The 26,293-nt window shown below is 39.9% G+C and overlaps 1 protein-coding gene and 1 long non-coding RNA gene across 5 annotated transcripts in view; one reads left to right on the top strand and one right to left on the bottom strand.

Moving 5' to 3' along the window:
• The first annotated feature begins 9,665 nt into the window (after positions 1-9,665).
• Positions 9,666-26,293, top strand: part of LOC122668944 (K(+) efflux antiporter 4) — a 46,483-nt gene continuing 29,855 nt past the window's right edge. For 3 of the 4 annotated variants that reach the window (XM_043865538.1, XM_043865539.1, XM_043865536.1), the window contains exons 1-7: positions 9,666-9,923; positions 10,745-10,788; positions 14,673-14,731; positions 14,896-14,974; positions 15,119-15,180; positions 15,270-15,345; positions 15,486-15,560. In XM_043865538.1, the coding sequence (XP_043721473.1) occupies positions 9,683-9,923; positions 10,745-10,788; positions 14,673-14,731; positions 14,896-14,974; positions 15,119-15,180; positions 15,270-15,345; positions 15,486-15,560 (636 nt within the window). In that variant the 5' untranslated portion in view covers positions 9,666-9,682. Of the gene's footprint in view, positions 9,924-10,742; positions 10,789-14,672; positions 14,732-14,895; positions 14,975-15,118; positions 15,181-15,269; positions 15,346-15,485; positions 15,561-26,293 lie in introns of all 4 variants that reach the window. The other variant, XM_043865537.1, reaches the window with a different exon arrangement.
• LOC122668945 lies at positions 17,613-22,721 on the bottom strand. Its single transcript, XR_006333937.1, has 3 exons — positions 22,525-22,721; positions 20,483-20,486; positions 17,613-17,623 (listed from the first exon to the last, which is right to left on the bottom strand). It is a non-coding gene; the product is annotated as an uncharacterized LOC122668945 (long non-coding RNA).

Genomic DNA, 26,293 nt, shown 5'->3' with positions numbered 1-26,293 from the left:
AATTCTAGCATTATTTATATGCCCAAAATACCCCAAGGTATGATTAGAGTCGATTACCATAATTTATACTTTAAATTGTAAATCTTGAAATTGTATGGGAGAGGTACGCGTCGTTTTGCCGGCAAGCGACGTGTTACCACCGGGATTCTTTCTTCATCTTCTACCCATTCAAACATCAAATCAATACTATATAACGTACACGGTGCCACGACTTCGGGTTCCGGATCTACATTTGAATTCGGGTTAGGGTTCGGGTAAAAAATATGTCAAGCCGTAACAGGAGAGGTTAAATCTAGGGATGTAAACGGATATTTGAAAAATGCATTTGCTCCGCATTGGTATCCGTTTAGGAGAATCCGAATCCATCCGAAACTAATCGGATACGAATATGATAATCCCCCTATTCGATCGATTATTATCCGATTCGTTTAGCAAATCGACGGTGATAAAATATCTGAAAAATATCATGTGTTTGTCTATCCTTTTAAGTTACCTTATTGGATTTTGTTATCATATTTTTATAAACTTATAAGATAAGATATTGTGAATATTTTTCTAGGTTTACTATTGGTTTATATATATTATTTTATGCAATGTGATACATGGAATCACATATCTATTAAAATAAATACAAGATGAAATTAAAAGTAAAAAACGTAAGAAAATCAAAGACTAAGAAGAGTAGAAGAAAGGATAGTTGCTGAAATCTCAAGTCTCAACCCTAACTCTCATCATAAAAACGGTAAAGATGTCAACGAATAGGCGAAAATTCGTATTCGATCCATGTTCATATCCATTTAGGAGAATCTGTATTAAAAAAATCACTATCCAGAAATGATCTAAATCTGTCAAAAAACTAATAGGATATTATCTGAATCCGTCCGAAAATAATCGGATACGAATATGATAATGCCACTATCCGATTGAATTCGATCCGTTTACATCCCTAGTTAAATCCATCAGTTGTAGCTTTTGACGTATGGTTCAAGACTTCAAATACTTAAAATTTGGTACCGATCTCTTACCAACAAAAAAATGGTATCGATCCAGTGTATGGATGCTAAAAGGTTTGATTTAATGCATTCTATCAGTTTTGGAACTTTTGATGTACCAGGCAAATACCTAATAGAGATGGAGATCCATTGGATTTGAGATTAGTCTAAGTTGATTCTGATCCAACCAATCGGATCCCAATTCTTAATACTATGTCAGCTTTTCTCTTTTTTTTTCTTTTATTATTATTATTAGGAAAAAAGAAGCCTGAAGGCAGCCTGCTGCCCAAATAGGAAAGGATGAATGACTGCCCTTCCCCATGAAAAGCTGCAGACATCCCCTTTTATTTTATTTTATTATAAGCAAAAAGTTCATTAAATGAAAATATCAATGTCTTCGGTTACATCTGCCTTGATGCAGTGTTGTCGTGCAGACTGTGCGAGTTTGTGTGCAATGTGAATAACATGTCTAGACTTTTTAATAATATAGACATTGTCAAATTTGGATAAGAGAAATTTGATATAAAAAAGGATTGAGAAAAGTTCCCAAGGCCAAGGATAATCCCGGTGGTTCGCTAACCAATGAACCAATTCTTTCTAGAGAATCCGTCCATATCTCTACGCTTTGTCTTCCCATTGAAATTGCACTTGTGACGCCTTGTTGGAGTCCTCTAGCTTCTGCTTCCTATGTTGTACTTGTGCATCCAAAATCCATTTGTGTAGAGATAATGTTATGATCAGAATGAATGTGAAGGTATGGAACCTTATCAGAAGTTGTCTTTGAAGGTAAGGGGGTAGTTGTGATGTTAGAAACTTTAGCATTAGGCCAATCTGGGAACATCTCAATTGCTTTAGGGGGGGGGGGGGGGCAACAACTTTAGGTTGGCGAAAAGCAACAACATTTCCTGGGTATTCAAGAAGACTATGGGTTTACCACATCAAAAACAGTATAGGTATGTTAGGCTAGAGAGAATAATGGCATTTGTATTGATTGTGTATCACACTTACAAGTGTTTACAATGGTGTATAAATACATGAACGAATGAGAAGATTCTCAGCTGTAATCTTACTATACAGGTTTACAAGGAATAGTAGGAAAGATATTGCTGGTGATAACTTGCTGCATTTGTGCTCTCCACCTAAGGCAAATCCGGTTAAGGAAGATTCTCAGAGATTCACAAGGCTGGACCGAATATAGCTTGCCATTTGTGGCTTTGCTATATTTGGCTGATACACCCCCTCAAGTTGATGATACGATGGGTCGGATCTTGAGCTTGAACTGGGTTGAGGACAATCCCTTAGTAAAGATGATCGCTAATTGGTATGCCGTTGAGATGAACTGTACTGAAAGTTCTCGTCGAGCAACCTTTTCGTGAATAAAGTGAAAGTCGATCTCAATGTGTTTTGTCCGGGCGTGGAAGACCGGATTGGCTGATAGATAGGTGGCTCCAATATTATCACACCAAAGGGTGGGTGGGTGTGTCACTGTAACCCAAAGTTCTTTGAATAAGGCCACCAGCCATGTCAATTCGGCTGTAGCATCAGCCACAACTTTATATTCGGCCTCTGTCGAAGAGCGAGCCACCGTGCGTTGTTTGCGAGAAGACCAAGATAGTAAATTGCTGCCAAGAAAAATAGCGAACCCACCTGTAGACCGACGATCAGTACTGTCACCAGCCCAGTCAGCATCCGAATAGGCCTGAATATGTGAGTTGGGCTTCTTGTCAATTAGGAGACCATGAGATTTTGTGCTTTTTAGGTAGCGTAGTATACGCTTGACCAGGGACCAGTGCTCATTAGTTGGGGCATGCATGTGTTGACAGGCCCTATTTACTACATATGCGACATCTGGGTGTGTGAGTGTTACATACTATATAGCTCCCACAGTGGAGTGATACAATGTGACATCATTAAATTGTGCACCCCCTGTCATTGACAGCTTACTGGAGACCGGTACAGGTGTGAGGACCGGCTTGCAATCTGTCATGCCAATCTTCTGCAATAGATCCAATATATATCATTGTTGAGATAGGATAAGCCCCTAGGAATGTGGTACTGCCTCAATGCCTAAAAAATAGTGCAGTGGGCCTAGATTTTTTATAGAAAATTCCCTGGACAATTGGTCAAGCAGGGCTGATATGTGTATTGAACGGCTGGTCGTGACCAAGATGTCATCCACATAGACCAAAACATAGGTCGTAGTCCCATTATCAAGATATATAAATAGGGACGGATCTGTGTGGGAGGCCTGAAAACCTGTGTGAATAAGAAATTGAGACAGCCTATGGAACCAGGCACGGGGGGCTTGCTTGAGCCCATATAGAGACCGATGTAACCGACATACATAACCAGGGCAAGTGGGGTCCTCAAACCCAGGTGGCTGAACCATGTGCACCTCCTCAGATAAACTTCCATGTAGAAACGCATTGCTTACGTCTATCTGACGTATGGGCCACCCATTTGTTACAGCCAAGGAAAGAACCGTTCGGATAGTTGTGGGTTTCACCACTGGACTAAATGTTTCATTGTAGTCTATTCCTTGCTGTCGATGGAAGCCCTTTGCAACAAGACGGACCTTGTAGCGCTCGACTGACCCATCCGCCTTCCTTTTTATCCTGTACATCCACTTACAGCCAACAACATTAAATCTGGGGTTGGGAGGTACAAGGGACCAAGTTCCATTTTGAATCAATGCATTAAACTCATCCACCATAGCAGCCTGCCAGGCAGGGCTGCGTTTGGCTTGAATGTAACAGGTCGGTTCAGCATCTTCGGTTTGGGTTGTAGTATAGAGGGCTTGTGGGCTAGAGGGCTGTGGGTATGGAATGGGTTGGGTTGCTGCATAAAGGTCTGATATGGTTCTGGTTTTTGGGCTTGGTCGGGGAGCCACATGGTGATGTGGCGGGCTGGTTGGTGGAGTTGGAATGGGGCTGCCTGGCTGTGTAGGTGTAGGGTTTGGTGATGGTGAAGGTGGGCCTTGCACTTGTGGGTGAGCCTGGATTTGTGGCTGTAGAGGTGTAGAGTGTAATGGTCCAGTCGGGTGATGCGTAATTGGTACCAATGCCCATGGTGGTGGTGGTACGGTCGAGGGAACCGGGCCAAGGAGAGACGGTTTTGAAGAAGAAAAAGGAAAGACCGTCTCATTAAAGCGCATGTGCCGTGCAATGTATATTTTATGGGTGACAATATCCATGCAACGGTACCCCGAATGAGAGGGGCTGTACCCCAAAAACACACATGGAGTGGATCGAAAACCCATTTTGTAAGAATTGTAAGGTCTTAAATTTGGGAAACACAAGCAACCAAAGACAAACAAAAAAGTGTAATCAGGAGAACGATTATGAAGAAGTTCAAAAGGGGATTTACCTCCAGTAGCACGAGACGGCATTCGATATATAAGGTAAACCGCCGTATCAAACGCACAATGCAAATAGTGATGAGGCACCATTCCTTGGGCAAGCAAGGTCAACCCGGTTTCAACAATGTGGCGATGACGCCTGTCGACGGTGCCCTGTTGCTCATGGGTGTGGGGACAAGCAACTCGGCGTTGAATCCCGAAGGTGGCCAAAAAATTGGAAAAGGAACGAAACTCCCCACCCCAATCTGATTGGACGGACTTTATTTTTTTGGAAAACAAGCGCTCTACAAGCGCTCATCAAAGGCTTCGGAGTGACGCACTAACGGGTAATACCAAATGTAATGGGTATGGTCATCAACAAATATAATGAAATACCAAAAGCCATTAACAGAATTAAATACGAAGGTCCCCAAATGTCCATAAAAATTACATCTAAAGGAAAAGAACTGCGAAATGTAGAGGAATGTAAAGTTAGCCTGCTCGATTTTCCAAGCTGACAGGCCGTACAAAGTGGGTTTAAGCTGGAACTAGAAATAGGTAAATTGTGTTTACTAATAATAGTTTTAAATACTTGGGCATGAGGGTGGCCAAGGCGACGATGCCACCCATCAGAAGAGGTACGCTTAGCAATATTGGCAAGTAGCGCTGAATGTGCTGTTGAAAAAATGTAAAGTCCATTATTGCTCGGATCGGAAAGTAGAGTGCGCTTGGTTTTCTGATCCTTCACAAAAAAAGAAGACGGGTGAAACTCAAAAAAGACATTATTATCATGAGCAAAACGTTGAACAGAAACTAGAGATTTTTGCATATCAGGGACACAAAGAACATTTGAAAGATGCAAAGAGCCAGTAGTAGAAGGAATTGAAGAACTACCGGTATGAGTAATGGACAGACCCTTACCATTCCCAACATGGAGTTGATTAGTACCTGACAGGGCCTGCAAGTCTGGTGTAACATGGTGAGTAGCACCAGTGTCAGGGTACCAGGTGGCATGAGATGGAGTGGACATGGAAGGGTAAGATGTGTAGGACGGTGGGGAAGGATGGTTGTTAGTCGGCCAGGGCTGTGAGGGCTGATATGGGTATGGCGGTGGTGGTGGGTAATAGGTGTGGTATGCGGATGGATATGTGGGTGGTTGTTGAGGTTTAGAGTAGCAGTTGGCTGTATTGTGTGTGTTGCGGTTGCAAAAAGTGCACCACAATCGTCCCTGTTGATTGGAGCGATAGCGACGGCCACGACCACCGCGACCACGCCCACTTCTCCCTCCCCTAGAAACACCCCGATCAGATGGGGCACGGCTTTGCTGATTAGATGAAGATCCATCACGGGTGGCAATATTGGCAGTAGGAGTCGTGGTGGTGCTGCTAGCAACAACAAGTGACAAATTTTTCAATGAAGCGAGGTGTAAAAACTCATGAGTCACAAGCTGGGAATGCAAGTCATCATAAGGTATAGGGGTCAAACGCCCTGCAAGTGTAGGTATGATATCACGAAGGTCTAATCTCAGTGATCGAAAAATGTGGATGTTAAAATCTGTAGTTGAAATCGGTGCTCCGACAGCGGCAAGATCATCGGCAATGGCTTTAGCACGTTGCAGAAAGGCAGTAACAGATTCTTCTGGCTGATGCACAAGGTCTTGGAGTGCAAGATGCAAAGAGAGAATTCGGGTAGCAGAAGCAGATGCGTAGGCCATGGTGAGGGCGTCCCAGATATCCCTGCTCATGGTTTTCCCAATGATAAGGGGAAAGACTTCCTCTGTGAGAGAGGAGAGAAGAAGACTGTGGAGAACCGCACTTGTTGACGCCATGCTGCTGAACTTCAAGAATCGGCAAGGCAGGGATTGGTGCCATCGAGGAACCCAAAGAGATTCTGGCCTTGAAGGAAGGCTTCAATTTGTGTATGCCAATATAAAAAAATTTTGGGTGAAAGTTTAATGGAAATATAATGGTGGGCATTGGGAACCGATGGAGACAATTGCTAGTGAAGGCTGATAATGGGATCAGTTATTGTGGAAGAAGTATTCAGCAATGGAAGAGGGGAAGAAACTATAGAGGTGATGGAGGCAGAGGCTTGCAGCAGATCTGTGGTGCTTGAAGAAGCTGCCGTGGATGTGTTGGGGTCCCCCATGGCGATGGCTGATCAAGAGGCAAAAAAAGAATGAACTCGTTGGAGATTTTTAGGCTGGCTGTGATACAATGTTAGGCTAGAGAGAATAATGGCATTTGTATTGATTGTATATCACACTTACAAGTGTTTACAATGGTGTATAAATACATGAATGAATGAGAAGATTCTCAGCTGTAATCTTACTATACAGGTTTACAAGGAATAGTAGGAAAGATATTGCTAGTGATAACTTGCTGCATTTGTGCTCTCCACCTAAGGCAAATCCGGATAAGGAAGATTCTCAAAGATTCACAAGGCTGGACCAAATATAGCTTGCCATTTGTGGCTTTGCTATATTCGGCAAAACAGTATAGGTAGACCTCGTACTTTACCAGGATGTTGTGTGAAGTACCATCCGGGCTTGAGATGGCAATGAATTGAGAGATCGACTTGGCATTATTTGGGGTAGAGAAGCTTAACTCTGGCTGAGTAGGGTGGTAACTCAGATTGTTCCGAACTCATATTTACCAGTAAAGGAGAACCAATGGTTGAAGCAGCAATGGTGATACACTTCATATTAAAACACTCAGTGGGGATGGACAACAGTTGTATCCAAATAGGAAATGTAATGCAAAAAGTTTTTTATGGTTGGCACCAGAGGGAGGTTCACGAAAGTTTGAAGAATGAACTTCTGAAACCACCAAGGGGATGCATCCAAGATTTTCTTACATGCACTGGAGTTGTGAAAAGTGACTTCGAACGTTCCATCGCCAAGGACAAGGACCCGTCGGATATGAAAATCCTCCCAGAGTGAAATCAGGTGCTGGCCAAGGTTTGTACGTAGATGGTTGTGAACATCCAATAACACACCCAAAAAGGGTATTCTCCAACGAATGAAGTTGGGGCCTCGCATTGGAGGTAGAAACCGAGGAAGCCCTCCCTTCCTTGCCAAACTGAGGATCCTTTAAAGTATCCAAGCAGAAAGTGACAGATTTATACAGAGGAGACAGAGAGGAAGGAGAGGGTGGTTTCAAATGCTCCTTAGAATGAGGAGTTGTCTGCTGAGTGCGTGGCATGGTTCTCCACACACAATAAGGTGCAGACATGACAGCCAAAAGGTACGAGAGTGATGGAGGGAGAGAAATGATAGAAAAGGAAAGTAACCCAAAGTGGAAAGATGGCAGTAAGAACCCCAGGGTAGACATGTTTGGTAGAAATAGTTGTGGGTCCCAAAGTGGAGGAAGTAGATTTCCGCAATAAATTAAAAACTTACCATTCATGGGAAAGGAAAGAGGAGGGGATGAACCTGTGATGTAATCGCAGGGGAGTAGATATCGAATTTAAGATGGGTTTGAAAAGGGAAAGTAAAGAAGAGAAAGGAATTTGTGGTTAGGAAGGGAAGATGTGTAGGAAGTATAGTGAAATGTATGGAAAGGTGATATAGTAAGGAAAATAAATGAAACATAGAAAATAAATCAGATAACAATAAAGGAGGGAGATATAAGTAGAGACAAGCACGAAGAAGCCCAAAAGAAGTATGGGAAAGAGTAGGGTTGGATAGTGAAAAGGTAGGTCCCCTTACAGTCGAGAAAGGCAATTGATGGTGAGACAGAACTTCATTAATGAGACAAGAAGTATCTAAAAGAAGTGGGTGAAGACACAGGGACACCTGGGCGTCCAATCTTCCAAACCATAATAGAACCTGGGAAAACAAGATGAATATACAAAATAATTTGCAAATGGATTACCTGGTTTGTTGAGTGAGTTCTTCAGCCAGCTGGCACATGATCGTAGAGATCCAGAGCTGCCTTAGTGCCTAATAGAGGAGAAGAGGAGAAATCTAAGATGGGAGGGGAGGGACGGTGGAAGTTGAAGGAGATGAGGGAAAATGAGGAGGAGGAGAAGAGAAGACATATTGACGTAAACATCCAGTTTGTTGATGCTTCCAGTTACTCTTCCATTGATTTCCATGTTTGTGCAAGAACCATGCCACAAGTTAGCGTTCTTTTTTCCTATTATTATTAGGCACCGTTTGTTTAGAGGGGAAAGTTGGGTGGGATTGTTGGGAAGATGAGATGGGACCCACATGTTGATGGGGTTTTGTTGGGATGAAAATGTTGAGGTAAAGTTATTTTTCCCATTAATAGTAACCAAAGTCCCATCAATTTGGTGGGACTATGGATAGCAAACGGGTGGGGTTTGAAGTGTCACATTGGCAAACAAAGTAATTAATGATGTTCCCCGAGCTTTTGTAAGTTCACCACCCCAAATTAGGTAACAAGGTTGGAGAGGGATTTTGAATTGCCACATGAGTCACATCAATATCTTCCCACTCCACCTAAGTCCTCTCTAAACAAATAGGACCTCAAGGAACCCTACACCTAGACACAAGACTACATGAAATGATCGCCGCACCCTCAAAGATCTCCGTCTTTCCACAACGATGTGGTAGTCATTTCGTTTGGTCCTATGCCTGGTAGAGGGACCCTGCACCACATGCAACTATGTAGCATTCTTTATCCCTTATTATTATTATTATTATTGGTATATAAAATAAAATAAAATAAAAAAAAGAGGAGGAGGTGCCCCAACTCCCAAGGACGCGAGTGTGTGAATCTGCAAAAGAGGAGGAGGAGGAGGATTCACCATTTGGATTTGGTACTTCACGAGAGATGTGCCTTTGGGAATGGGAATGGGATCCATCCCACATTACTTATTAGCCCAAACGGCCCAAACGACCCAAACCAAACCAATTTAATAAACAAATTAACAAACAAAACAGCCATCACTGTTCAATCGAATCCATCCATCGATCGATCTTAAAAGCGACGTTCACGTAAGCCGTAATTAAAGAAATGAAATAAAGAGTAAACTTTGTCCAAATCAAGACTCACCCATTACAAATTCCAATTTTCAACTCTCTCTCTCTCTCTCTCTCTCTCTCCCATTACTTCTCTCTACTCTACTTTCTCCGTCATATATATATATAATACAATCTAAGAGAGCAACAGAGAATCAAATATCAACCTCCTTGGGTTACTTTTTCTTCTCTTTCCCCTGAAACACAGGGGAGGGACAGAGTCAGGTAGGAGAAGCAGAGACAAGCATTTTTCTTTGTCAACAACGACCACTCTCTACTCCTTCATACACCTTTCTATTATTCTGCCTTCGCTTAACCTTATTCAGGGTTTGACGGCCGTCGATCTCCTTTTCCTCTCTTTCTGCAATGAGGAAGAGCAACTCGTTTGACTTCCCATTCTTCTTCGTATCTCTTCTTCTTCTTCTCTGCTTTGCTTCTTTCCCTTCTCTCTCCAACTCTCTTGTCGATACTGACTTGGATGTCTCGTTAAACTCCAATGCCACTGATTCTAATTCCTCACTTGCGAGATCCAGAGAGGATAGCTTCGCTGGTATGATCGATCGCGCATTGGAGAAAGAATTCCCAGATAATGAACAGTCCGGTGCAGGTTTGCAGATCTGACCTCTCCTCCTCCTCCTCTCTTTCTCTCGCCCCCTTTCTAATTTCATTCACAATTTTTCTTTTGATTAGATTTGGTTCGTCTCGAGCATGAGCTAGGTCTTAGGTTTTGTGGCTTTTCTCTATTTTGAGTTGGTGTACCCATTGGCGCTAATTGAAGCAGGAGTATGAGACATTTCAAAGCTCGGATTTGCGAGGTGAAAGAAGGAAAACACTCGGCCTTCAACAAGAGAGTCTAGTCTAGACTCTAGTACTATTGAAATTCGATTTTCATGAATAATGAATTTCAAAGAACATAAATAGGATCAAAAGTCATTACGAGATCAGCCCCATATTTACCACACACACACACACACAAAAACACAAATGATCTCTCCTCCCTCTGGTTTGGGTTTCCGGGTTTCCCTCATTATTCTTTTGATATTCCCGCTTAGCCAGTAGCTTATTCAAGTTTAGTAACACCAATGATCCCTTTCTCTGAAATCTAGCAAATTCACTAGCTTCAGACAATAGTGACAATACAATTCACGTTTTTAGTTATTAGTTTACTAGAGCATGTGTTAATGAATATGTATGTGAGTTTTATGCTTTGCCTGGATTCACGTTGCTTTCAATAGGCTTGTTCATGTACTATGAAAAAATAATTATACCTTGTGGATCCTTACTGAGTAAATGCCCCTTTGAAACTACCTTCTACTCTTGAAAAACAACAACTACAATAACACCAAGCATTACTACTTGTAATAAATGATTTTAATAATAATAATGAAGTGAAATTTTGAAGAACCTGAATTGTTGTTTATTTTGCAGATACTGATGCCGGCAGCTTCAACAACAGTGTTGCTGGAGAACAGGTTCGTAAACATATTCGTTGAGGATTGTTATCAATTTTTATAGACAGCATGGGAACAGTAGTTTATTTTTTATCCTCCTGACTTTGATTATGATATACTGAATGCGAAGTTGGTCCTTTGCATCTTCGAGACACTGGCTTCTAGATGCAATTACTCTTCTTGTGATTGTAATCATAATGATAATGTAAGACTAGAACTCAGAATAAGTCTAATCCCAGGTAGGATCAAATTGGAAACCTTTAGTGAACAAGAAAGAGAACAATGGGATCTCAGATTGGTAACCACAAGTGAGCAAGAGAATTAATAAATATAATCCCACAAATTAGTAACCTGTTGAAGCTGCAATTATAGGGCTGATTAATCTTCTTTAAAGTAGAATGAATCCTCAAATAGAAGAACTCGATCAGAACAGGGAGAAAAGGGATCGAACAGCTTTAGGGTTTTGGGAAACCCTAGATTTCCTTGGATCGATGATGGGGTTGTTCCTGCTGGTTTGGCTGATGAAGATGGACCCTGGCAGCAAGGATATGATGCTGAAATCCCAAGATATTAATGAGAATGATTTACAGAAAAAATCCGAGCAGCTTGTAGAACTCTTGCAGTCGATTGGACAGAATTATTGTTTTAATGCAGTCTGAAAATCCAGATTAAGGATCTCAGTTGCAAGCAGGCCCAATAATCAAATCTGTGATCATATCTGATATAAAGGAAGCAACTACGTTGTTAAGGGAAGAAGTCAGGTTGATGGAAGGGGAGGGAAGAGAGATGAAATTGATCTTCTTGGGAGAAAGAAGAGAGAAGAAGAAGAAATCAGGTTTGGGATACCAATCCCATATACACTGCTCAAGAGCACCAAAACTCTTAGAATAAACTCATATGCTTTACTCAAATCATCTCTAATTGTGAGGGATGTATTACATATAAATATATAGACCTTCTAAAATTCCTAATTTGACTCATAAAAGGACTCCTAATCACTCTTATACACTCAATAAAGTATATAAACTCAAAACAGAATTTTATCTAGCTATTAAGTATCCTAATCTAACTCTAACACTCAATTTAACTACTAATCCCATGTGCTAACATTATCTCCACTTTATAGGCTTATAAATTAGGCCCATTACATCAATAAACCCAAAAAATAAGAAGCCTAAGGTCTATAGAGCCCAACAATGAGCCAAAAATAAAGTCTTATGTATCCCAATTGACCCAATTGGACAATCTTAACTGCATCAGATTTGGAATCTATAACCGATGGAAGGGGATGGGGGAAGGGAATGGGTATATCACCTATCCTCTCTCAGGATTTCAACAATTGCTCAAAGCAAATTCTGTATTCATTCAATCGTGGGCTCTCAAGAGCTGATTACAATGTTTATATAGCCTAATGACTGAGACAAAAATAGAAACAAGAGCCTAACTATGTTACGGGCTTAACGTATATGGCATCGGCACAAGAGTGTTGCATGGATTCTAGGTGGACGTGGGAGCCTAAGATGTAGTAGTATTTATCTAACTTATGTTTATTTAATTAATTATGTTTCTTTTAATTATGTAAGTAGTTATACCTATTGGGAAGTTACGGGAAGTTACCAAAGTAAGAACATTAGGAGTTGTGCTATTGTGGAGGAGTATTAGGAGTTGGGAAGTATAAGGGAATGTGGGGTGGTTACAATGTAACTTCTATTTCTATCTAATCCTATTTAATAGGATGGAAACTAATGAAGGGATACGAATTATTAACCTAAAATGATCTAAAACTTGTTTGAGACGAGGGACTGGCGACCTAGTAACCATGCCATTGATTATTCAATTACTTGCTGCTTGTTATCTCCTTTTCTCCATGATAGGTAGTAGACGAGGAAAGTCGGTGCACCTACCAGCCTGGTATCAAAGCAGGGATGTGGACCAATGGGTAGAGAGACTTGAAGATGACGTGAATTTGCTTAACAAAGGGCAGAAGCAAATCCTTCTTGAGCAGAAGCAGATCCTTTCCAAGATCAATGAGATCTTTGAAAGATTCAGCACGTCATCCCCTCCCAGTCAGAATGAAGTTGGTGAGAGCTTCGATGCAGCTGCAAGCTATGCGACCTCTGAACAACAACCCAATTCAGCGCTCTGCTACTTCACAACATACATTCACCCCCAAGTTGGTGAAGCTGGATTTTCCGCATTACAATGGAGAAGAAGATATTGCCAGTTGGGCCTATCGGGCTGAATAGTATTTCAAGTTTCACCAAACACCGATCGAGGAACGAGTGGCTCTGGATTCTTTCTACTTGGAAGGAGACGCGCACATGTGGTTCCAGATCTTTAAGCAAGATCAAGTAACGCTGGACTGGCACACCTTCTGCGATTGGTTGCATTCTCGATTCGAACTGACTCCCTCTCAATATTTTTTTTGGGGAGCTCGCCGAGCTGCAGCAACTTTGTATTGTACGCGACTATCAATCCTGGTTTGAAAAGCTCCTCTCCAAAGTGGGGCCTCTTCCACCACACCAGCAAGTGAGTTTTTTTGTAAGTGGACTAAATAACTAAGTCAAGGCCGACGTCCTAGCTGGTCGCCCCACAACCTTATTTGCAACCATTGGATTGGCTCGACTGTACGAGGCCCGTGACCAATCACTTGCGAGAAAGAGCATTCCACCTGCTGAAGAACCTCTTCCCATTCGTTGACTCAAGTCATCGGAGATACAAGAAAGGTGGGCTAAGGGACTTTGTTACAATTGTAACGATTAGTTCGTGCCGGGACATTGATGCAAGAAATTATTCTTGATCAAGGGTTGTTATGAAGAGGAGGATTGGGATACCCTGAGTAGTCAGTTTCCACAAGTGGTCTTGAGTACAAGACCAAAATCTAGTAGGAAGTAGTTGTTACAGGCTTAACGTATATGGCATCGGCACAAGAGTGTTGCATGGGTTCCAGGTGGATGTGGGAGGCTAAGATGTAGTAGTATTTGTCTAAATTATGTTTATTTTAATTATGTAAGTAGTTATACCTATTGGGAAGTTACGGGAAGTTACCAAAGTAGGAGTATTAGGAGTTGGGAAGTATAAGGGAACATGGAAGGGTGGTTGCAGTGTAACTTCTATTTCTATCTGATCCTATTTAATAGGATGAAAACTAATGAAGAGAGAAGAATTAGTAACCTAAAATTATCTAAAACTCTTTTGAGACAGAGGGACTAGCGACCTCGTAACCACGCCATTGATTCTTGAGTTTTTTTTTTTTTTGGTTGTGTTTTTTGATTTTTTGGTTAGTATTTTCTATGCCATTATGGTGTTGTTTTTGTTGATCATACTTTTTTAGTGACTAAACTAAAGCCAACTTTGACCCCACAAATAAATTATAAATAATGAAAAAAAAAGCAGTTAAATACCCCCGTAAATAAAATAACAATTCTGTCCATTTTTAACAAAGACAAACTCTAAACTAATGGAAACAAATCCAGGCCACAGATCTGGATCTTAGAGTGGTACTGCATCACATATCCTAACTTGCTAATGTTTGTTGAGCTGCTTGTACAGCAATGGTGGAGTTTCTTAAGTTCGTACATCATACTTATCATTTGTATTTGTGAATCAAGTTAAAACATTTTGTTTGATAATGCAACTACTCACTAAGGCCTATCCCATCTACCGGGGGCTGCTTAGCAATTCCTGTTCGTCACTTTGGCCTTTCCACTCGATGCACAATTTGTTTATATATCGTGAAGAATGTATGCTGATTTTGAAATGTAAAATGGATCTGTAATTCAAGGCTGGTCATTATGGGTTGAGACTTTTGAGCGCATGCAACACTAAATCATTTATTTTTAGAGGGGGGGGGGGTTGTGTTTTTTTATGTTACTTAATACTATTTTTGTGTTTTTGTTCATCAGGCGGTTCTGGAAACTGTTGCTAGAGTCAAGCCCAAGAAAAATGAAACCAAGGAAGAGAAGTAATTCTTTTCATCATGTGAATAAATACAATGATAATGATAATTGGTTCTCAGTTTAGATCATTTCTGTTTTTTATTAGCATGTGGGGAATTTGAATTCATTTGAAATGTTCTGCCTTCCCATACAAAATTGAACTTTCCCATCTTGGTGGTTCTTATGTTAGGTCATTTCAACTGCATGATGTTTTTAATTTGGATAACGAGAATCGAGCAGAAGATATGCCAACCTTGATAGATAGAAAGGTATGTTCCATTTTCTTTGGCCTGGTTACTTTTTGTTGCAATGATTTTTGGAGTGTATCAAGTTATGTTGTCACGCATGCAATACATGTATTTAGGCAACTTCAATGGTTAACAGATTCTTATGATGTTGGCTGCATTTTTCAGGACAACGTGTTTATTATTTCTAATCCCAAATCAAAATATCCTGTGCTACAGTTAGACTTAAGGTAAGGTTATCAATTTTGTACTTTCTATTGTCATCATTGTTTTCTTTTCACTAACATTAACTTGCAGCTTTTTCAAACTTTCTATGCAGATTGATATCAGATCTTGTAGTTGTCATTGTATCTGCAACCTGTGGTGGCATTGCTTTTGCGTGTGCTGGACAACCAGTATGGGCATTATTATTTCTCTTGCCTTTGTTCATTATTAGTTGCAATTCTTGAAGGAACTATAACGTATTACTTGAATTTGCTAGATTTACCTTTTCTTAATCAATAAAATTTAGTTAGTAAGAAACAAAAATTTGCAGGTTATTACTGGATATTTGCTAGCGGGATCTCTTATTGGACCAGGCGGGTTAAGTTTTGTCAGTGAATTGGTGCAAGTATGTTGCTTTTCTTCATTAGAGCTATAACCTAAGCCTTCTGGGTGTTTGTTCTTGTACTCTTGTCTCGTGGTCTTTGGCCTCTACCATATGCTTGGTTGTTTATGACATGATGGAAAAGAAGCATGTGTAACAATTCAATGTCTTTATTTTTTCTTATTGGATAATTGTATGCTTAATTTGTTATTTTTGGTCAGTGACAGGAAAGATTAGTTAATGTTTACATAGAAGGTACACATTCTTGCTGTGTTTAGCATTTCAGTTAAATTATTCGTGAGGTGTTGCTCTATTTTGCTCAAACAAGAATCTAAATGTTGGTTTTGTTCATTATTTTGGTCCTTGTGGAAATGGGGTATAGTTTGCCATGATATAAGTTTCATAAGAATTATTGGAAACAATGAAAAGTTCGTCGAATATGTGGAAATTGTAAAGTTTAACGAATGCGAATCGGGGAGCCATATAAGAAAAGCAATAATTTATAATGCTTTAAGGAGGTCAATACTTACTGAGATTTGTAGTAATTTGAATCTGAAACAAGTTCAGTTCACCCTCTCATTCTCAATACAATCAAGGTTCAAAAACTCGGGTCTCGGAGCCATCTCGGCCCAGCCAAAAACCGAGTTGGGCTGTGATCTCGACGAGTTTGTGCACTTTTTTTTTTTTCCGACTCGGAAGCCCATCTCGGTGGGTTTTAGACCTCTTTTGGGTCTGAAAATCGGTATACAACCTATTTTAGGCCATTTAAACACAATGGCATTATCAGATTTTGCAAAAACTTTGTCCAAATAGGACTTTTACATCGGACCCTTAGTTGGTAGGCGAAGACGTATTAAAATAGCATACTATATACATTAATGACATAATTTATGTATATAGGACTCAAACAAAATATTCAATTAATAGGAAAACAACTTAATTAGCATTACAAATGTTAAAGTGAATAAGTGATACCACTGATACATTAAATTGCTCAAGCTTAACAATGTTACAAGTTACAACTATCATCACATAAAATTAGATTGAATCACATATTCATTCCCCATTTGCCCCACATAATCTTCCCATGACATATTGTTGCTCCACTGTTGCATAAGGGTGTCAAACGGTTCGGTTTCGGGTATTCGGTTCGGTTCCATGACTTGAGGGTGTGACCCGAAACCGAACCGAAAACCAAGTCGGTTCTGGGACCACCAACCGAATCCGAACCTGCTCGGTTCGGTTCAATTACGGTTCTAATTCGGTTTCCAAATACGGTTCCAATTCGGGTCTAATTCAGTTGCACACTTGAAGAGTTGAAAAAGGAAATTGAGAAAAGGAAATAGAGAAAACCAGGAAAGTGGACTATGAAAAGTCATTAGGTTAGATGGTTACCAAAAATTCAAAGAAAATTCATAGAGTTTTTTATTTTACCCTGTGAAAAGTGGCATATAAATTTCATCCAGTTGGATAGTTACCTAAAAAACTCTTACCAAAAAAAAAAAAAAAGTTACCTAAAAAACAATGAAAACATAGGAAAGTGGAATATTTAAAGTCATTTGGTTAGATACCAAAAAATTTAAAAGATACATGGCTTTGGATTAAGTGGTTTATTCGGTTCGGTTTCGGTTAAAACCGACGGGTCTTGGTATGAAACCGAACCGAACCGAACCGAATTAGAATACCATATACCAGAACTGAAACCAAACCGAATTAATTCGGTTCGGTTAATTCGGCTCGGTTTCGGATTCGGTTTGGTTTTGACACCCTTACTGTTGCATATAGTTCTCCACAACATTCATATAAGAATTCTCATCCACATATGCCAAGATCCCTATCCTAGATAGCTGTTCTACAGTGGCGTTAGACCGTTGCTGTGAAGGTTCATATCCACTATTTGTGCTACTGTCATATTGAGGAATGTATGGGACTGGGAATGTGGACCCAAAGGTGGACCCAATGCTGGACCCAATGCCAGACTCACTGCTTTGATAGTCATCCGCATGTGTTGACTGGCCAAACTGACCATAGGCACTATATTCAGAACCGGTGCTCTGCTGACCATAATCTTAGTGCTGATGAGGTTGCTAGGATCATATGATTGCCACGACTGATGCTCACTACCAGTATCCATAGTCATGCTTCCAAAACTTGCTAGCATGGTGTTCATACTCGTGTCATCATACTGAGGTTGGTTGTGTTTGCGACCCGTCCTTCTCTTGTACGTCTTGCTGTGGTCACCATGGTTTTGATCTTGTGTGGCATGTGTAAATTGAGACTCACCTGTGAAACGCACAGGGTCCTCCTGGGTTTCCACTTCATGCTGGTATTGCTCGCGCATCCCCTCATGACGATCATTATAATAACCACCACTCTGCATGCCACCAGTACCACCACCACCACCACCACTACCACCAGCATCACCACCAGTAGGGTCATCACCACCAGTAGGGTCATCACCATCACCATCATCATCAGGAGCAGTTCCTGTTGCATCCTCAAAAGGTCTCTGTGACTGAGAATGTGCACGCCCCTCTTGTGACATATAGTCGTTAACATCTGTACCGATTACGGACGCAATGGTGGAGTCGGGCCTACCTCCAGGCTCATCCATCTCTGGTGCACCGCGATCCCTCACCCACTAAAATAGGGGATCCTCATCATCATCAGAGTCCTCCTGGAATATGTTGGCTAGCTCGATGGGATCTTTGTTATTGTTCTCAAATTCTTCACGTATGTGCCTCATCCTTAGTCTCATATTATAATGCACATACACCAGCTGCTCCAGTCGTTGACCACCCAATCTGTTCCGCTTCTTTGAGTGTATCAATGCGAATGTACTCCAGCTGCGCTCGCACCTAGAGGATGAACAAGTTTGTGAGAGCACTTTGATTGCTACCTTCCTCAGGTTGGGTGAACTTGTACCATAAAGCACCCACTAGTCAGCTGCATTATAAACATAGAATATTAAGAATATGTGCATTGTAAAGGGATAAAATTATAATTCATAAATGTAAAGTCATGCCACATTGCCATCTACCAGGGTTTGACTTTTGTTTACCCTCCACTGCAGTTTTTCGACTGAAACTTACTGAGGCCTCTCTGAAGAATTTGATCTATTTTCATTTTAAATTTCAAACAGTGTTAGAGGCATTAGTATTTGCTATTTAGTAATTACATTCCTTTACAGACTACCAATGTACCAAAGTCCCAAAGTCTCACCTCATCATTGCAGTCAGATTGTGTCTTGGGATTGACCTCCAACTTCTCAATAACAGCTTCAACTGCCAGTAACAAATCCGTGTCCAGCCCAAGATTATGCGAATACTGGTACTTTGGATTCAAATAGTATGCTAGTAAAGGGGAAACCACAAATATAAGTTGTTAGTGACTTAATACTTTCGAGTTTTGAATATGTAAATGTAAAAACTCATATAAAGTGTAAAGTATGTTGAAGTGTTGAACTCACCAGCTTTATGCAAGGGATGACTCAAGTGCTTCTCCCATCGCTCATCAATGATGTTAATGTATGAGCAAGCACTTCGGGGTATTGCAGCTCAGACCATTTCCTTCATCTTCTGCAGGGCAACATATATGTGGGGCAAAGTAGGCTTCTTCTCCGTGTCAACCATCCTTAATACTGCCACCACTGGCTCTAATATGGCAACAACTTTATACAAGTCCTTCCAAAATTGATCGCTTGCAATGGTCTCTTGTGCTACCTACCCTTCTTCTGTCCTAGAACCTGGCCAACTAAACTATTGCTCACTTGCAAACATTGACCTCAGACCTACCACCTTCGACTGAATGCTCTTTAATGCAATCTAATTGGTGGCAAATCGAGTTACACCAGGCCTCACTAAATCCCCCTTGCATTTTTCCCTCATCATGGCTAAAGCATAACCGTGGTTATACACAAAGGTGGTCACTTGCCTTGCCCTATTGACCACACCAGTCACCAAAGCTTTTTTCCCCATGTCCTTCAGCATTAAATCAATAGAATGGTCTGCACATGGAGTCCAAAAGAGGCGGATCCTCTTACTCTTCTTGTTCATCAATTTCTCTCCAGCCTTCTTAAAATTAGAACCGTTATCCGTCACAATTTGGATAACGTTCTTTGCTCCTATATCTTCCTCCACCACTTGCTTCAGTAGCTTATACAAGTATGATGCATCCTTGACATGCTTTGATGCATCAACAGACTTCAAGAAGACAGTCTTCCCATTACAACTCATCATGAAATTTATAATGGACTGTCTAGTAGGTCCAGTCCAACCATCAGCCATAAGAGTAACCCCATATGTGTCCCACCTTGGCTTCAGACCCTCTATGTACTCTTTCAGCTCCTCTACCTCTTTCGGCAAATATACATTATACAACTCATATGGTGTAGGCCCCTTCCATCTTGGGCCAACCCTCCCTGCAGCGTCAAGGAATGCATTATAATATGTTCCTTGTGCTACATTAGCTGGAATGCCATTGTATAACATGAACTTGTTGAAGGCTTTCCGTGCTTCATCTTGTTTACCATCAAACACTTGCGGGATGGTTGGCTGGAAGGCATCTTATTGCCTAAAGGTAGATGGATCTTGCTAAAAAATGGTATCTGGGGAACGTGTTCGGGGTTGGGCTTGGGGCCGTGAGATATCTCTTGTGCCAGTGCTTCTCCTCCTCTCATCTTGTTGCACTGGTGCAGCTGAGCCAGATCCACCAGCTCCTCTTGCTTGCTCATATGCTCTTATATTCTCAAAATGAAAACTTTGCCTACTCTCTGCAGAAGTCTGCTGATAAATCCTATATTCAGCCTCTGATTCGAACTCACCAAGTGTAGGCCTATATTCAGTATTATCTCCTACTCCTCCAAGGATGTCTACACCAGGCCTCTCTAGAACTGCCTCATCGAAAGCTATTTGTTGTCTTTCCCTCTCAACTTTCTTTGTTCGTACTCCTCTCAAGTTTTCTCCCATTGCCAGTTTCACTTGGCTCGGAACATTTCGGCATTTGGCAACATCCTTGCCCAGACCAGACAAATGTTCTTTTAACCTAGTTGCTCCACCAGAATTTAGAATCTTTCCACAGTAGTTAACTTTGACTTCTTTTTGTCCTCAGACATTGGGACTCCATGTAGCCATGCTATATCCCCCATTGTGTAAGAAATATCTTATTTTTTATACTGTTATATAAAAAAACGTGTATTAGTAACTATTACAGACCATAGTTGTCACGGCGATCCAAGTCGGTGGAAGGTGTCACGTCGATATATCGACATGTCGCCCGCCATGGCGTGGCCATGGCGAGCATGTCGACCATGTTTAATTTTTTATTTTCTGTATTTTTAATGTCATTTAGTATGCTATAATATATGTCCTATAACATCAAAAATCAACATGAAAGTGTACTACACTACTACTAATATACTATGCCACTATGGTTTAATTCATGAAAGTGTAACTAATATCCATTAGTGTATATGAAAGTATGAAAAATTGAAAATATAGATTAACCTGTCAAATAATTGAAAGCAATAGTAAAAATCAAATGATAGGCTAACCTGTTTACTGAAGCTTGATAGCAATAGTCTTTCTTCAATGTGTGTGATTTGGAGCAAAGCATCTAAGCTATTAAATGGTTTAAAAAAAAAAATTTAAATCTAACTTTTATATGTACAAATATCGGCCGATATGCCAACATATCGTGGTATGGCGTCCATGGCGTCGCCATGGAAGCCATATCGAACGATATATTTACATCCACCATGGTGTAGCTCGATATGCCACCTCTCCCAGCGCCAAGACACCATGGCGGCACCATGGCGACGCCATGACAACTATGTTACAGACTTAAAGTAAGGTATTAAACACTTAAAGTATTGTATTCATAACTATTAAACATAATATGAAGCTACTAGAACAATCAAATACCTATCTCTTATTTATTCCCTAACTCTAGCATTTATTTATTAATTAAAAATAATATTTACAATTGTTATTATAAATAATTATACCTTCAAATATAAAATATTACAACATAATGATGTATTTGACATCATTTGAAGTTGGACATTATGTACAAATGTTGTGCATAATTTTCCAACAAAAACATGTATTTTTTCTTAATTTTATATATATTTTTAACTATTTTAATAATATTATTATTAAATCTGAAAAATAAAATAGTTTTTTTAGTGGGTGAAAAAAAAAATTGACTCCATGAGGCTGTAGAGCATGCAAACTAGTCTAACATACATCAAGATCACATCCAAACAATAAGTATTTATCCTATTTTTCTAATTTCTTTTTTGAAAAAATTCTTTTTTTTTTTCCATAAATTATAATAAAAAATTTAATAACCCAAAAAAAAACCGGCCTCCATCAAGTGATAGATCGGCCAAAGTTGTGTAACATAACTCAAAATCACACCCATCTACCAAGATTTCATCAATTTTTTTTTCAAAAAAATAGATTTAGGGAAAATGGGTTACTTTTCAAAAATCCTTCAAAAACTTGATCAATCTTGCAAAAGTGAGCTTCAATCTTCAGTTTGGCACCAAAATCAGCTTCCAAAGCTTTGAATCCAAGCAAAAAATGAAGAAGGGAAGAGAAGAATTGAGACTTTGAGAGAAAAAGAGAGTTAGAGAGAAGAGAGAGCAAAATAGAGAGGAGTAAACACCATTCTGTCGAGATGGGGGTGTTTAGAATCTTTAGATAGCTTAAATGAAGTTAAATGGGTCAATTGACCCAAGCCCATACCTGAAACCAGCAACTCAACCCGAGATCTCGCGAGAAAGTGCACTTTTTGGTTTTGTAGGCCATCTCGACTCAGTAAATGAAAAAATCGAGAATCTCGGCGAGATCTCGCGAGATTTCGGACTATGAATACAATAATGCATTGCCGTAATTATCATGTAGTCAATCTATGGAGTTCGCTACACGAATCCTGTAATCCTGTTTCATCATTCAACTCTATTTAATGTATTTTTGTTGTTAACCAACTCAACTCAACTCAGCCTTATCCCAATTAAATGGGGTCGGCTACATGGATCCTATTTCTCCAATCAGCTCTATTCAAAGCCATACAAAATTCCAGTCCTAAGCTATTCATGTCTTTCCTCACGACTTCTTCTATGGTTATTAAGGCCTACCTCTAGCACTTTTAGCTCCTCCAATTTAAAATAAATCATTTCTCCGCACTAGAGAATTCAAGGCCCCCGTTGCACATGGCCATGCCACTTTAGACGTGTGTCTCGCAACTTATGCTGAACAGAGGCAATGCCTAGGTTTGCTCTAATTTGTTCATTTTTTAATTTATTTTTTATAGTTTTACCACTTATCCGCCGTAACATCCTCAATTCAGCCATATTATGTTTGTTTAAATGTTTTTTACTCCCCAACATTTAGCCCCATACGTCATTGCTGGTCGTATAACTATTCAATTCTCTTTGAGTTTTAAAGGGATACATCGATTACACAACACTCTGGATGCACTGATGTAAATAAGTCAGTTAAGACGGCTTATTTTATTGGAAATAAGCTTTGGGTTAGGTTATATATGTATTGGGACTTTTATACCATGGGTTTACTTTGTTATTGGCCAATTTAATGGACCTAAAATATGGGTAGAAAGTAGGAAAACGGGATTTGATTCATTAGTTTAGTTAGAGTCCTGTTTTGAGTCTGTTTTCTTTATTATTTTACTTTCCTAGTCAATTTAGGTTACCTTATTAGTTAAGATAGGGTTAGGCCTTTCTTTTTTAGTGTTTAAGTCTATTTTCGAGTCTTCTATATAAGTTTGTAAGGGAGACTAGCATTGTACACGAATTTGAATGAATAGAAAAGTTGCTTATGCAATGCTGAAATCTTGAGATAGGATAGGTGAAAGGCCAAAGGTGAGATGCCCATTCCATTCCCCCATCCCATTCTATCGATTTTTTCATCAACAAGACCCAATTCTGCCCTAGCCTATCTCTAGAAGAATTGTTCAAGTTTGCTGAAAATTCTCTGCAAGTTGTTCACATCAATCTCTTGGTTATTTTATCAATTTCAAGTTGCTGCCAAGTCCAAGATCAGTCACCACTGCAGCTTCGACAACTTCAACAGGTTATTACTTTGTAGGATTATTTCTTTTGGTTATCTTTTGAGATCTCATCAATCTCTTCCAACCAATTTGAGAACCCATTGTTCTGGTTTTATTGGACTGATCTTTTGGTGGGAGATGTTTTCATTTTAGATAATGAAACTATTTCATTACTAGCAACCCAAAAAAATACAACCTCTCTGAGATATACGGCAAGGTACTAAAACTCGGGTCTTGGTACCAACTCGGCCCTTGGAAAAACCGAGTCGAGTCGAGATCTCGCCGAGTTGGTGCATTTTTTTTTCCGACTCGAAGCTTCAACTCGGTGGGTTTTAGACCTAGTTTGGGTCTGAAACTTGATATTCAGCCTATTTTAGGCCATTTAAACACAATGACACTATCAGATTTTGCAAAAACAAAGTCCAAATCTGAGTTTCAATTCGGACCAGAGGTTGGTAGGCGATGACGTACTAAAATACCTTACTATACACATAATTTAGTAATAGAAAACAAGCAAAACATTCAATTAATAGCGAAACAACTTAAATAAGAATTAGAAATGTTAAAGTGATACATCAAACTGTTTAACAGTGTTACAATTATCATCACATAAAATGACTTTGAATCAAGTATTCAGTCCTCGCTAGTGTCACATAGTCTTCCCATGACATAGTATTGCTATAATGTTGCATATAGTGCTCCACAACAAGCATATAAGAGTTCTGTCGAGTTAGGTAAGTAAATACGTAGTAGATGGGTCATTTCCATGGGTCAACTCGAGATCTCGACCTGAGATCTTGCCGAGTCGAGACGAGTTTTAGAACTATGATATACGGTTCATGTCTCTTTCTCCTAAGACTTGGGAGGTTTTCTTTTTTATCCTGCCTGGGATTGGACGTATTAGTATTCGGGTTCTAGTCTTACATTATGCACCCCTCCATTTCATCCACCTTATTCTAATTCTTTGTATAATATCAGTCTCTATTTCTCCTCCTTTATTCATGATTGAACCTAGGTATCTAAAATTATCACTTTGTGGTAACTCCCTATCATCAATTTTCACCACCCCATTCTCAGTCCTATTGTTATTAAAGTTGCACATCATATATTTTGTTTTTGTTTTACTTATCTTAAAACCTTTTGATTCCAAGGTTGATCTCCATAAATCCAACTTTGCATTTATCCCAACATTTGTTTCATCCACCAAAACAATATCATCTACAAAAAGCATACACCAAGGGATCTGATCTTGAATGTCTCTAGTCAACTCATCCATGTTTAGTGCAAACAAAAACGGGCTTAGAGCTCCTTGGTGTAATCTACCTGTTATTGAAATTAACTACTCTGTCCCCTCACATTTCTAATGCCAGTCACTACATCATTATACATATTTTTAATTATGTCCATGTATTTATTCGAAACATTTTTCTTTTCTAAAACTTGCCAAACTAACTCTTTAGGAAGTCAATTATAAGCTTTTCCTAAATCAATCAAAAGATCATGTGAAGATCTTTTTACATGCTCTAAATCTTTCCATTAGTCTCCTAAGCAATTCCTCTATATACAGCTTTGAATATCACCTTTATTTTTATAAATCGGTACCACAATGCTTTTTTTCCATTCATCCGGCATTTTCCTTATACTCAAAATCTTATTGAGTAACCTGGTTAGCCATGATAATTCACAAATCCGTATACTCTTCTAAATATCTATTGGGATACCATCTGGACCAACTACCTTACCTATTTTCATCTTTTTTAAGGCATCTTTTTTGTTATTAACAAAGGCCATCCAAATATTCTCACCCATTTCTCTCTCTTTATATATATATATATATGTGTGTGTGTGTGTGTGTGTGTGTGAGAGAGAGAGAGAGAGAGAGAAAAGGCTCTCTAAGCCTAAGGCATATACTACGCCTCCTCACATGTATTATATTATAATCTTTTTAGTGAGAAAAACAATAATTAAAAAAATAAATGTGAGAGGGCTGAGAGTACCCTGCGTGCTCAGAGAACCCTATATATAAAAGAAAAAAGGAAAAATTACTGTCCCCTCCCCTACATTATACCTTAATGACAGTCCCTTCCCCTGTATATTGAATAATGACACTCCCCTTCCCTAAAATGGAAAGATTCTATCAACCGTACCCATATTGGCTGACAGTGTTAGAAATGCAATTTAACAGACAATAATACGCTCATCTCTAACCTCATACCCTTCTTTCTTCTTCTTCTTCCTCTTGCAACCCTACCCGCCCCCACCCCTCTGCACCTCTGAGTGACCAAACATTGCCACCCTCACCACTAGTATTGCCCTTGCTGACGTCAGAGCACCATCGCCTACCTGTTAGTAGCACCGCCATGTTCAGTGTTGATTCTCATGTCCTCAGGGGTAGCCATGGCGACCAAAAGGATTGCCTTCTCCGTTCCAAAAGTCTCATAGGTCCATGTCATGACACTACGCATAAACTTCACTACTGCCATTCCATTGTTAGCGATTAAGATACTGTGGATGCGATTCTTCCCACCAAGGGCATAGCAGAACTCATCAACCTCGGTTGATGTAGCTGGATGCCTGATCGGGACTGTTTAATTTGTTACCCCATTCCCACGCAAAATTCAAGCCATTGGAGGACCCTATTAGGATTCAGACTTGCTGCAAGAACAGAAAATAGTCAACAAATC

Source organism: Telopea speciosissima, chromosome 7 (genome assembly GCF_018873765.1).
Source record: "Telopea speciosissima isolate NSW1024214 ecotype Mountain lineage chromosome 7, Tspe_v1, whole genome shotgun sequence".
In the NCBI taxonomy this organism is placed as follows: domain Eukaryota; kingdom Viridiplantae; phylum Streptophyta; class Magnoliopsida; order Proteales; family Proteaceae; genus Telopea; species Telopea speciosissima.
The sequence above is the reverse complement of the archived record's forward strand: the minus strand, read 5'-3'. Positions and strand labels throughout refer to the sequence as shown.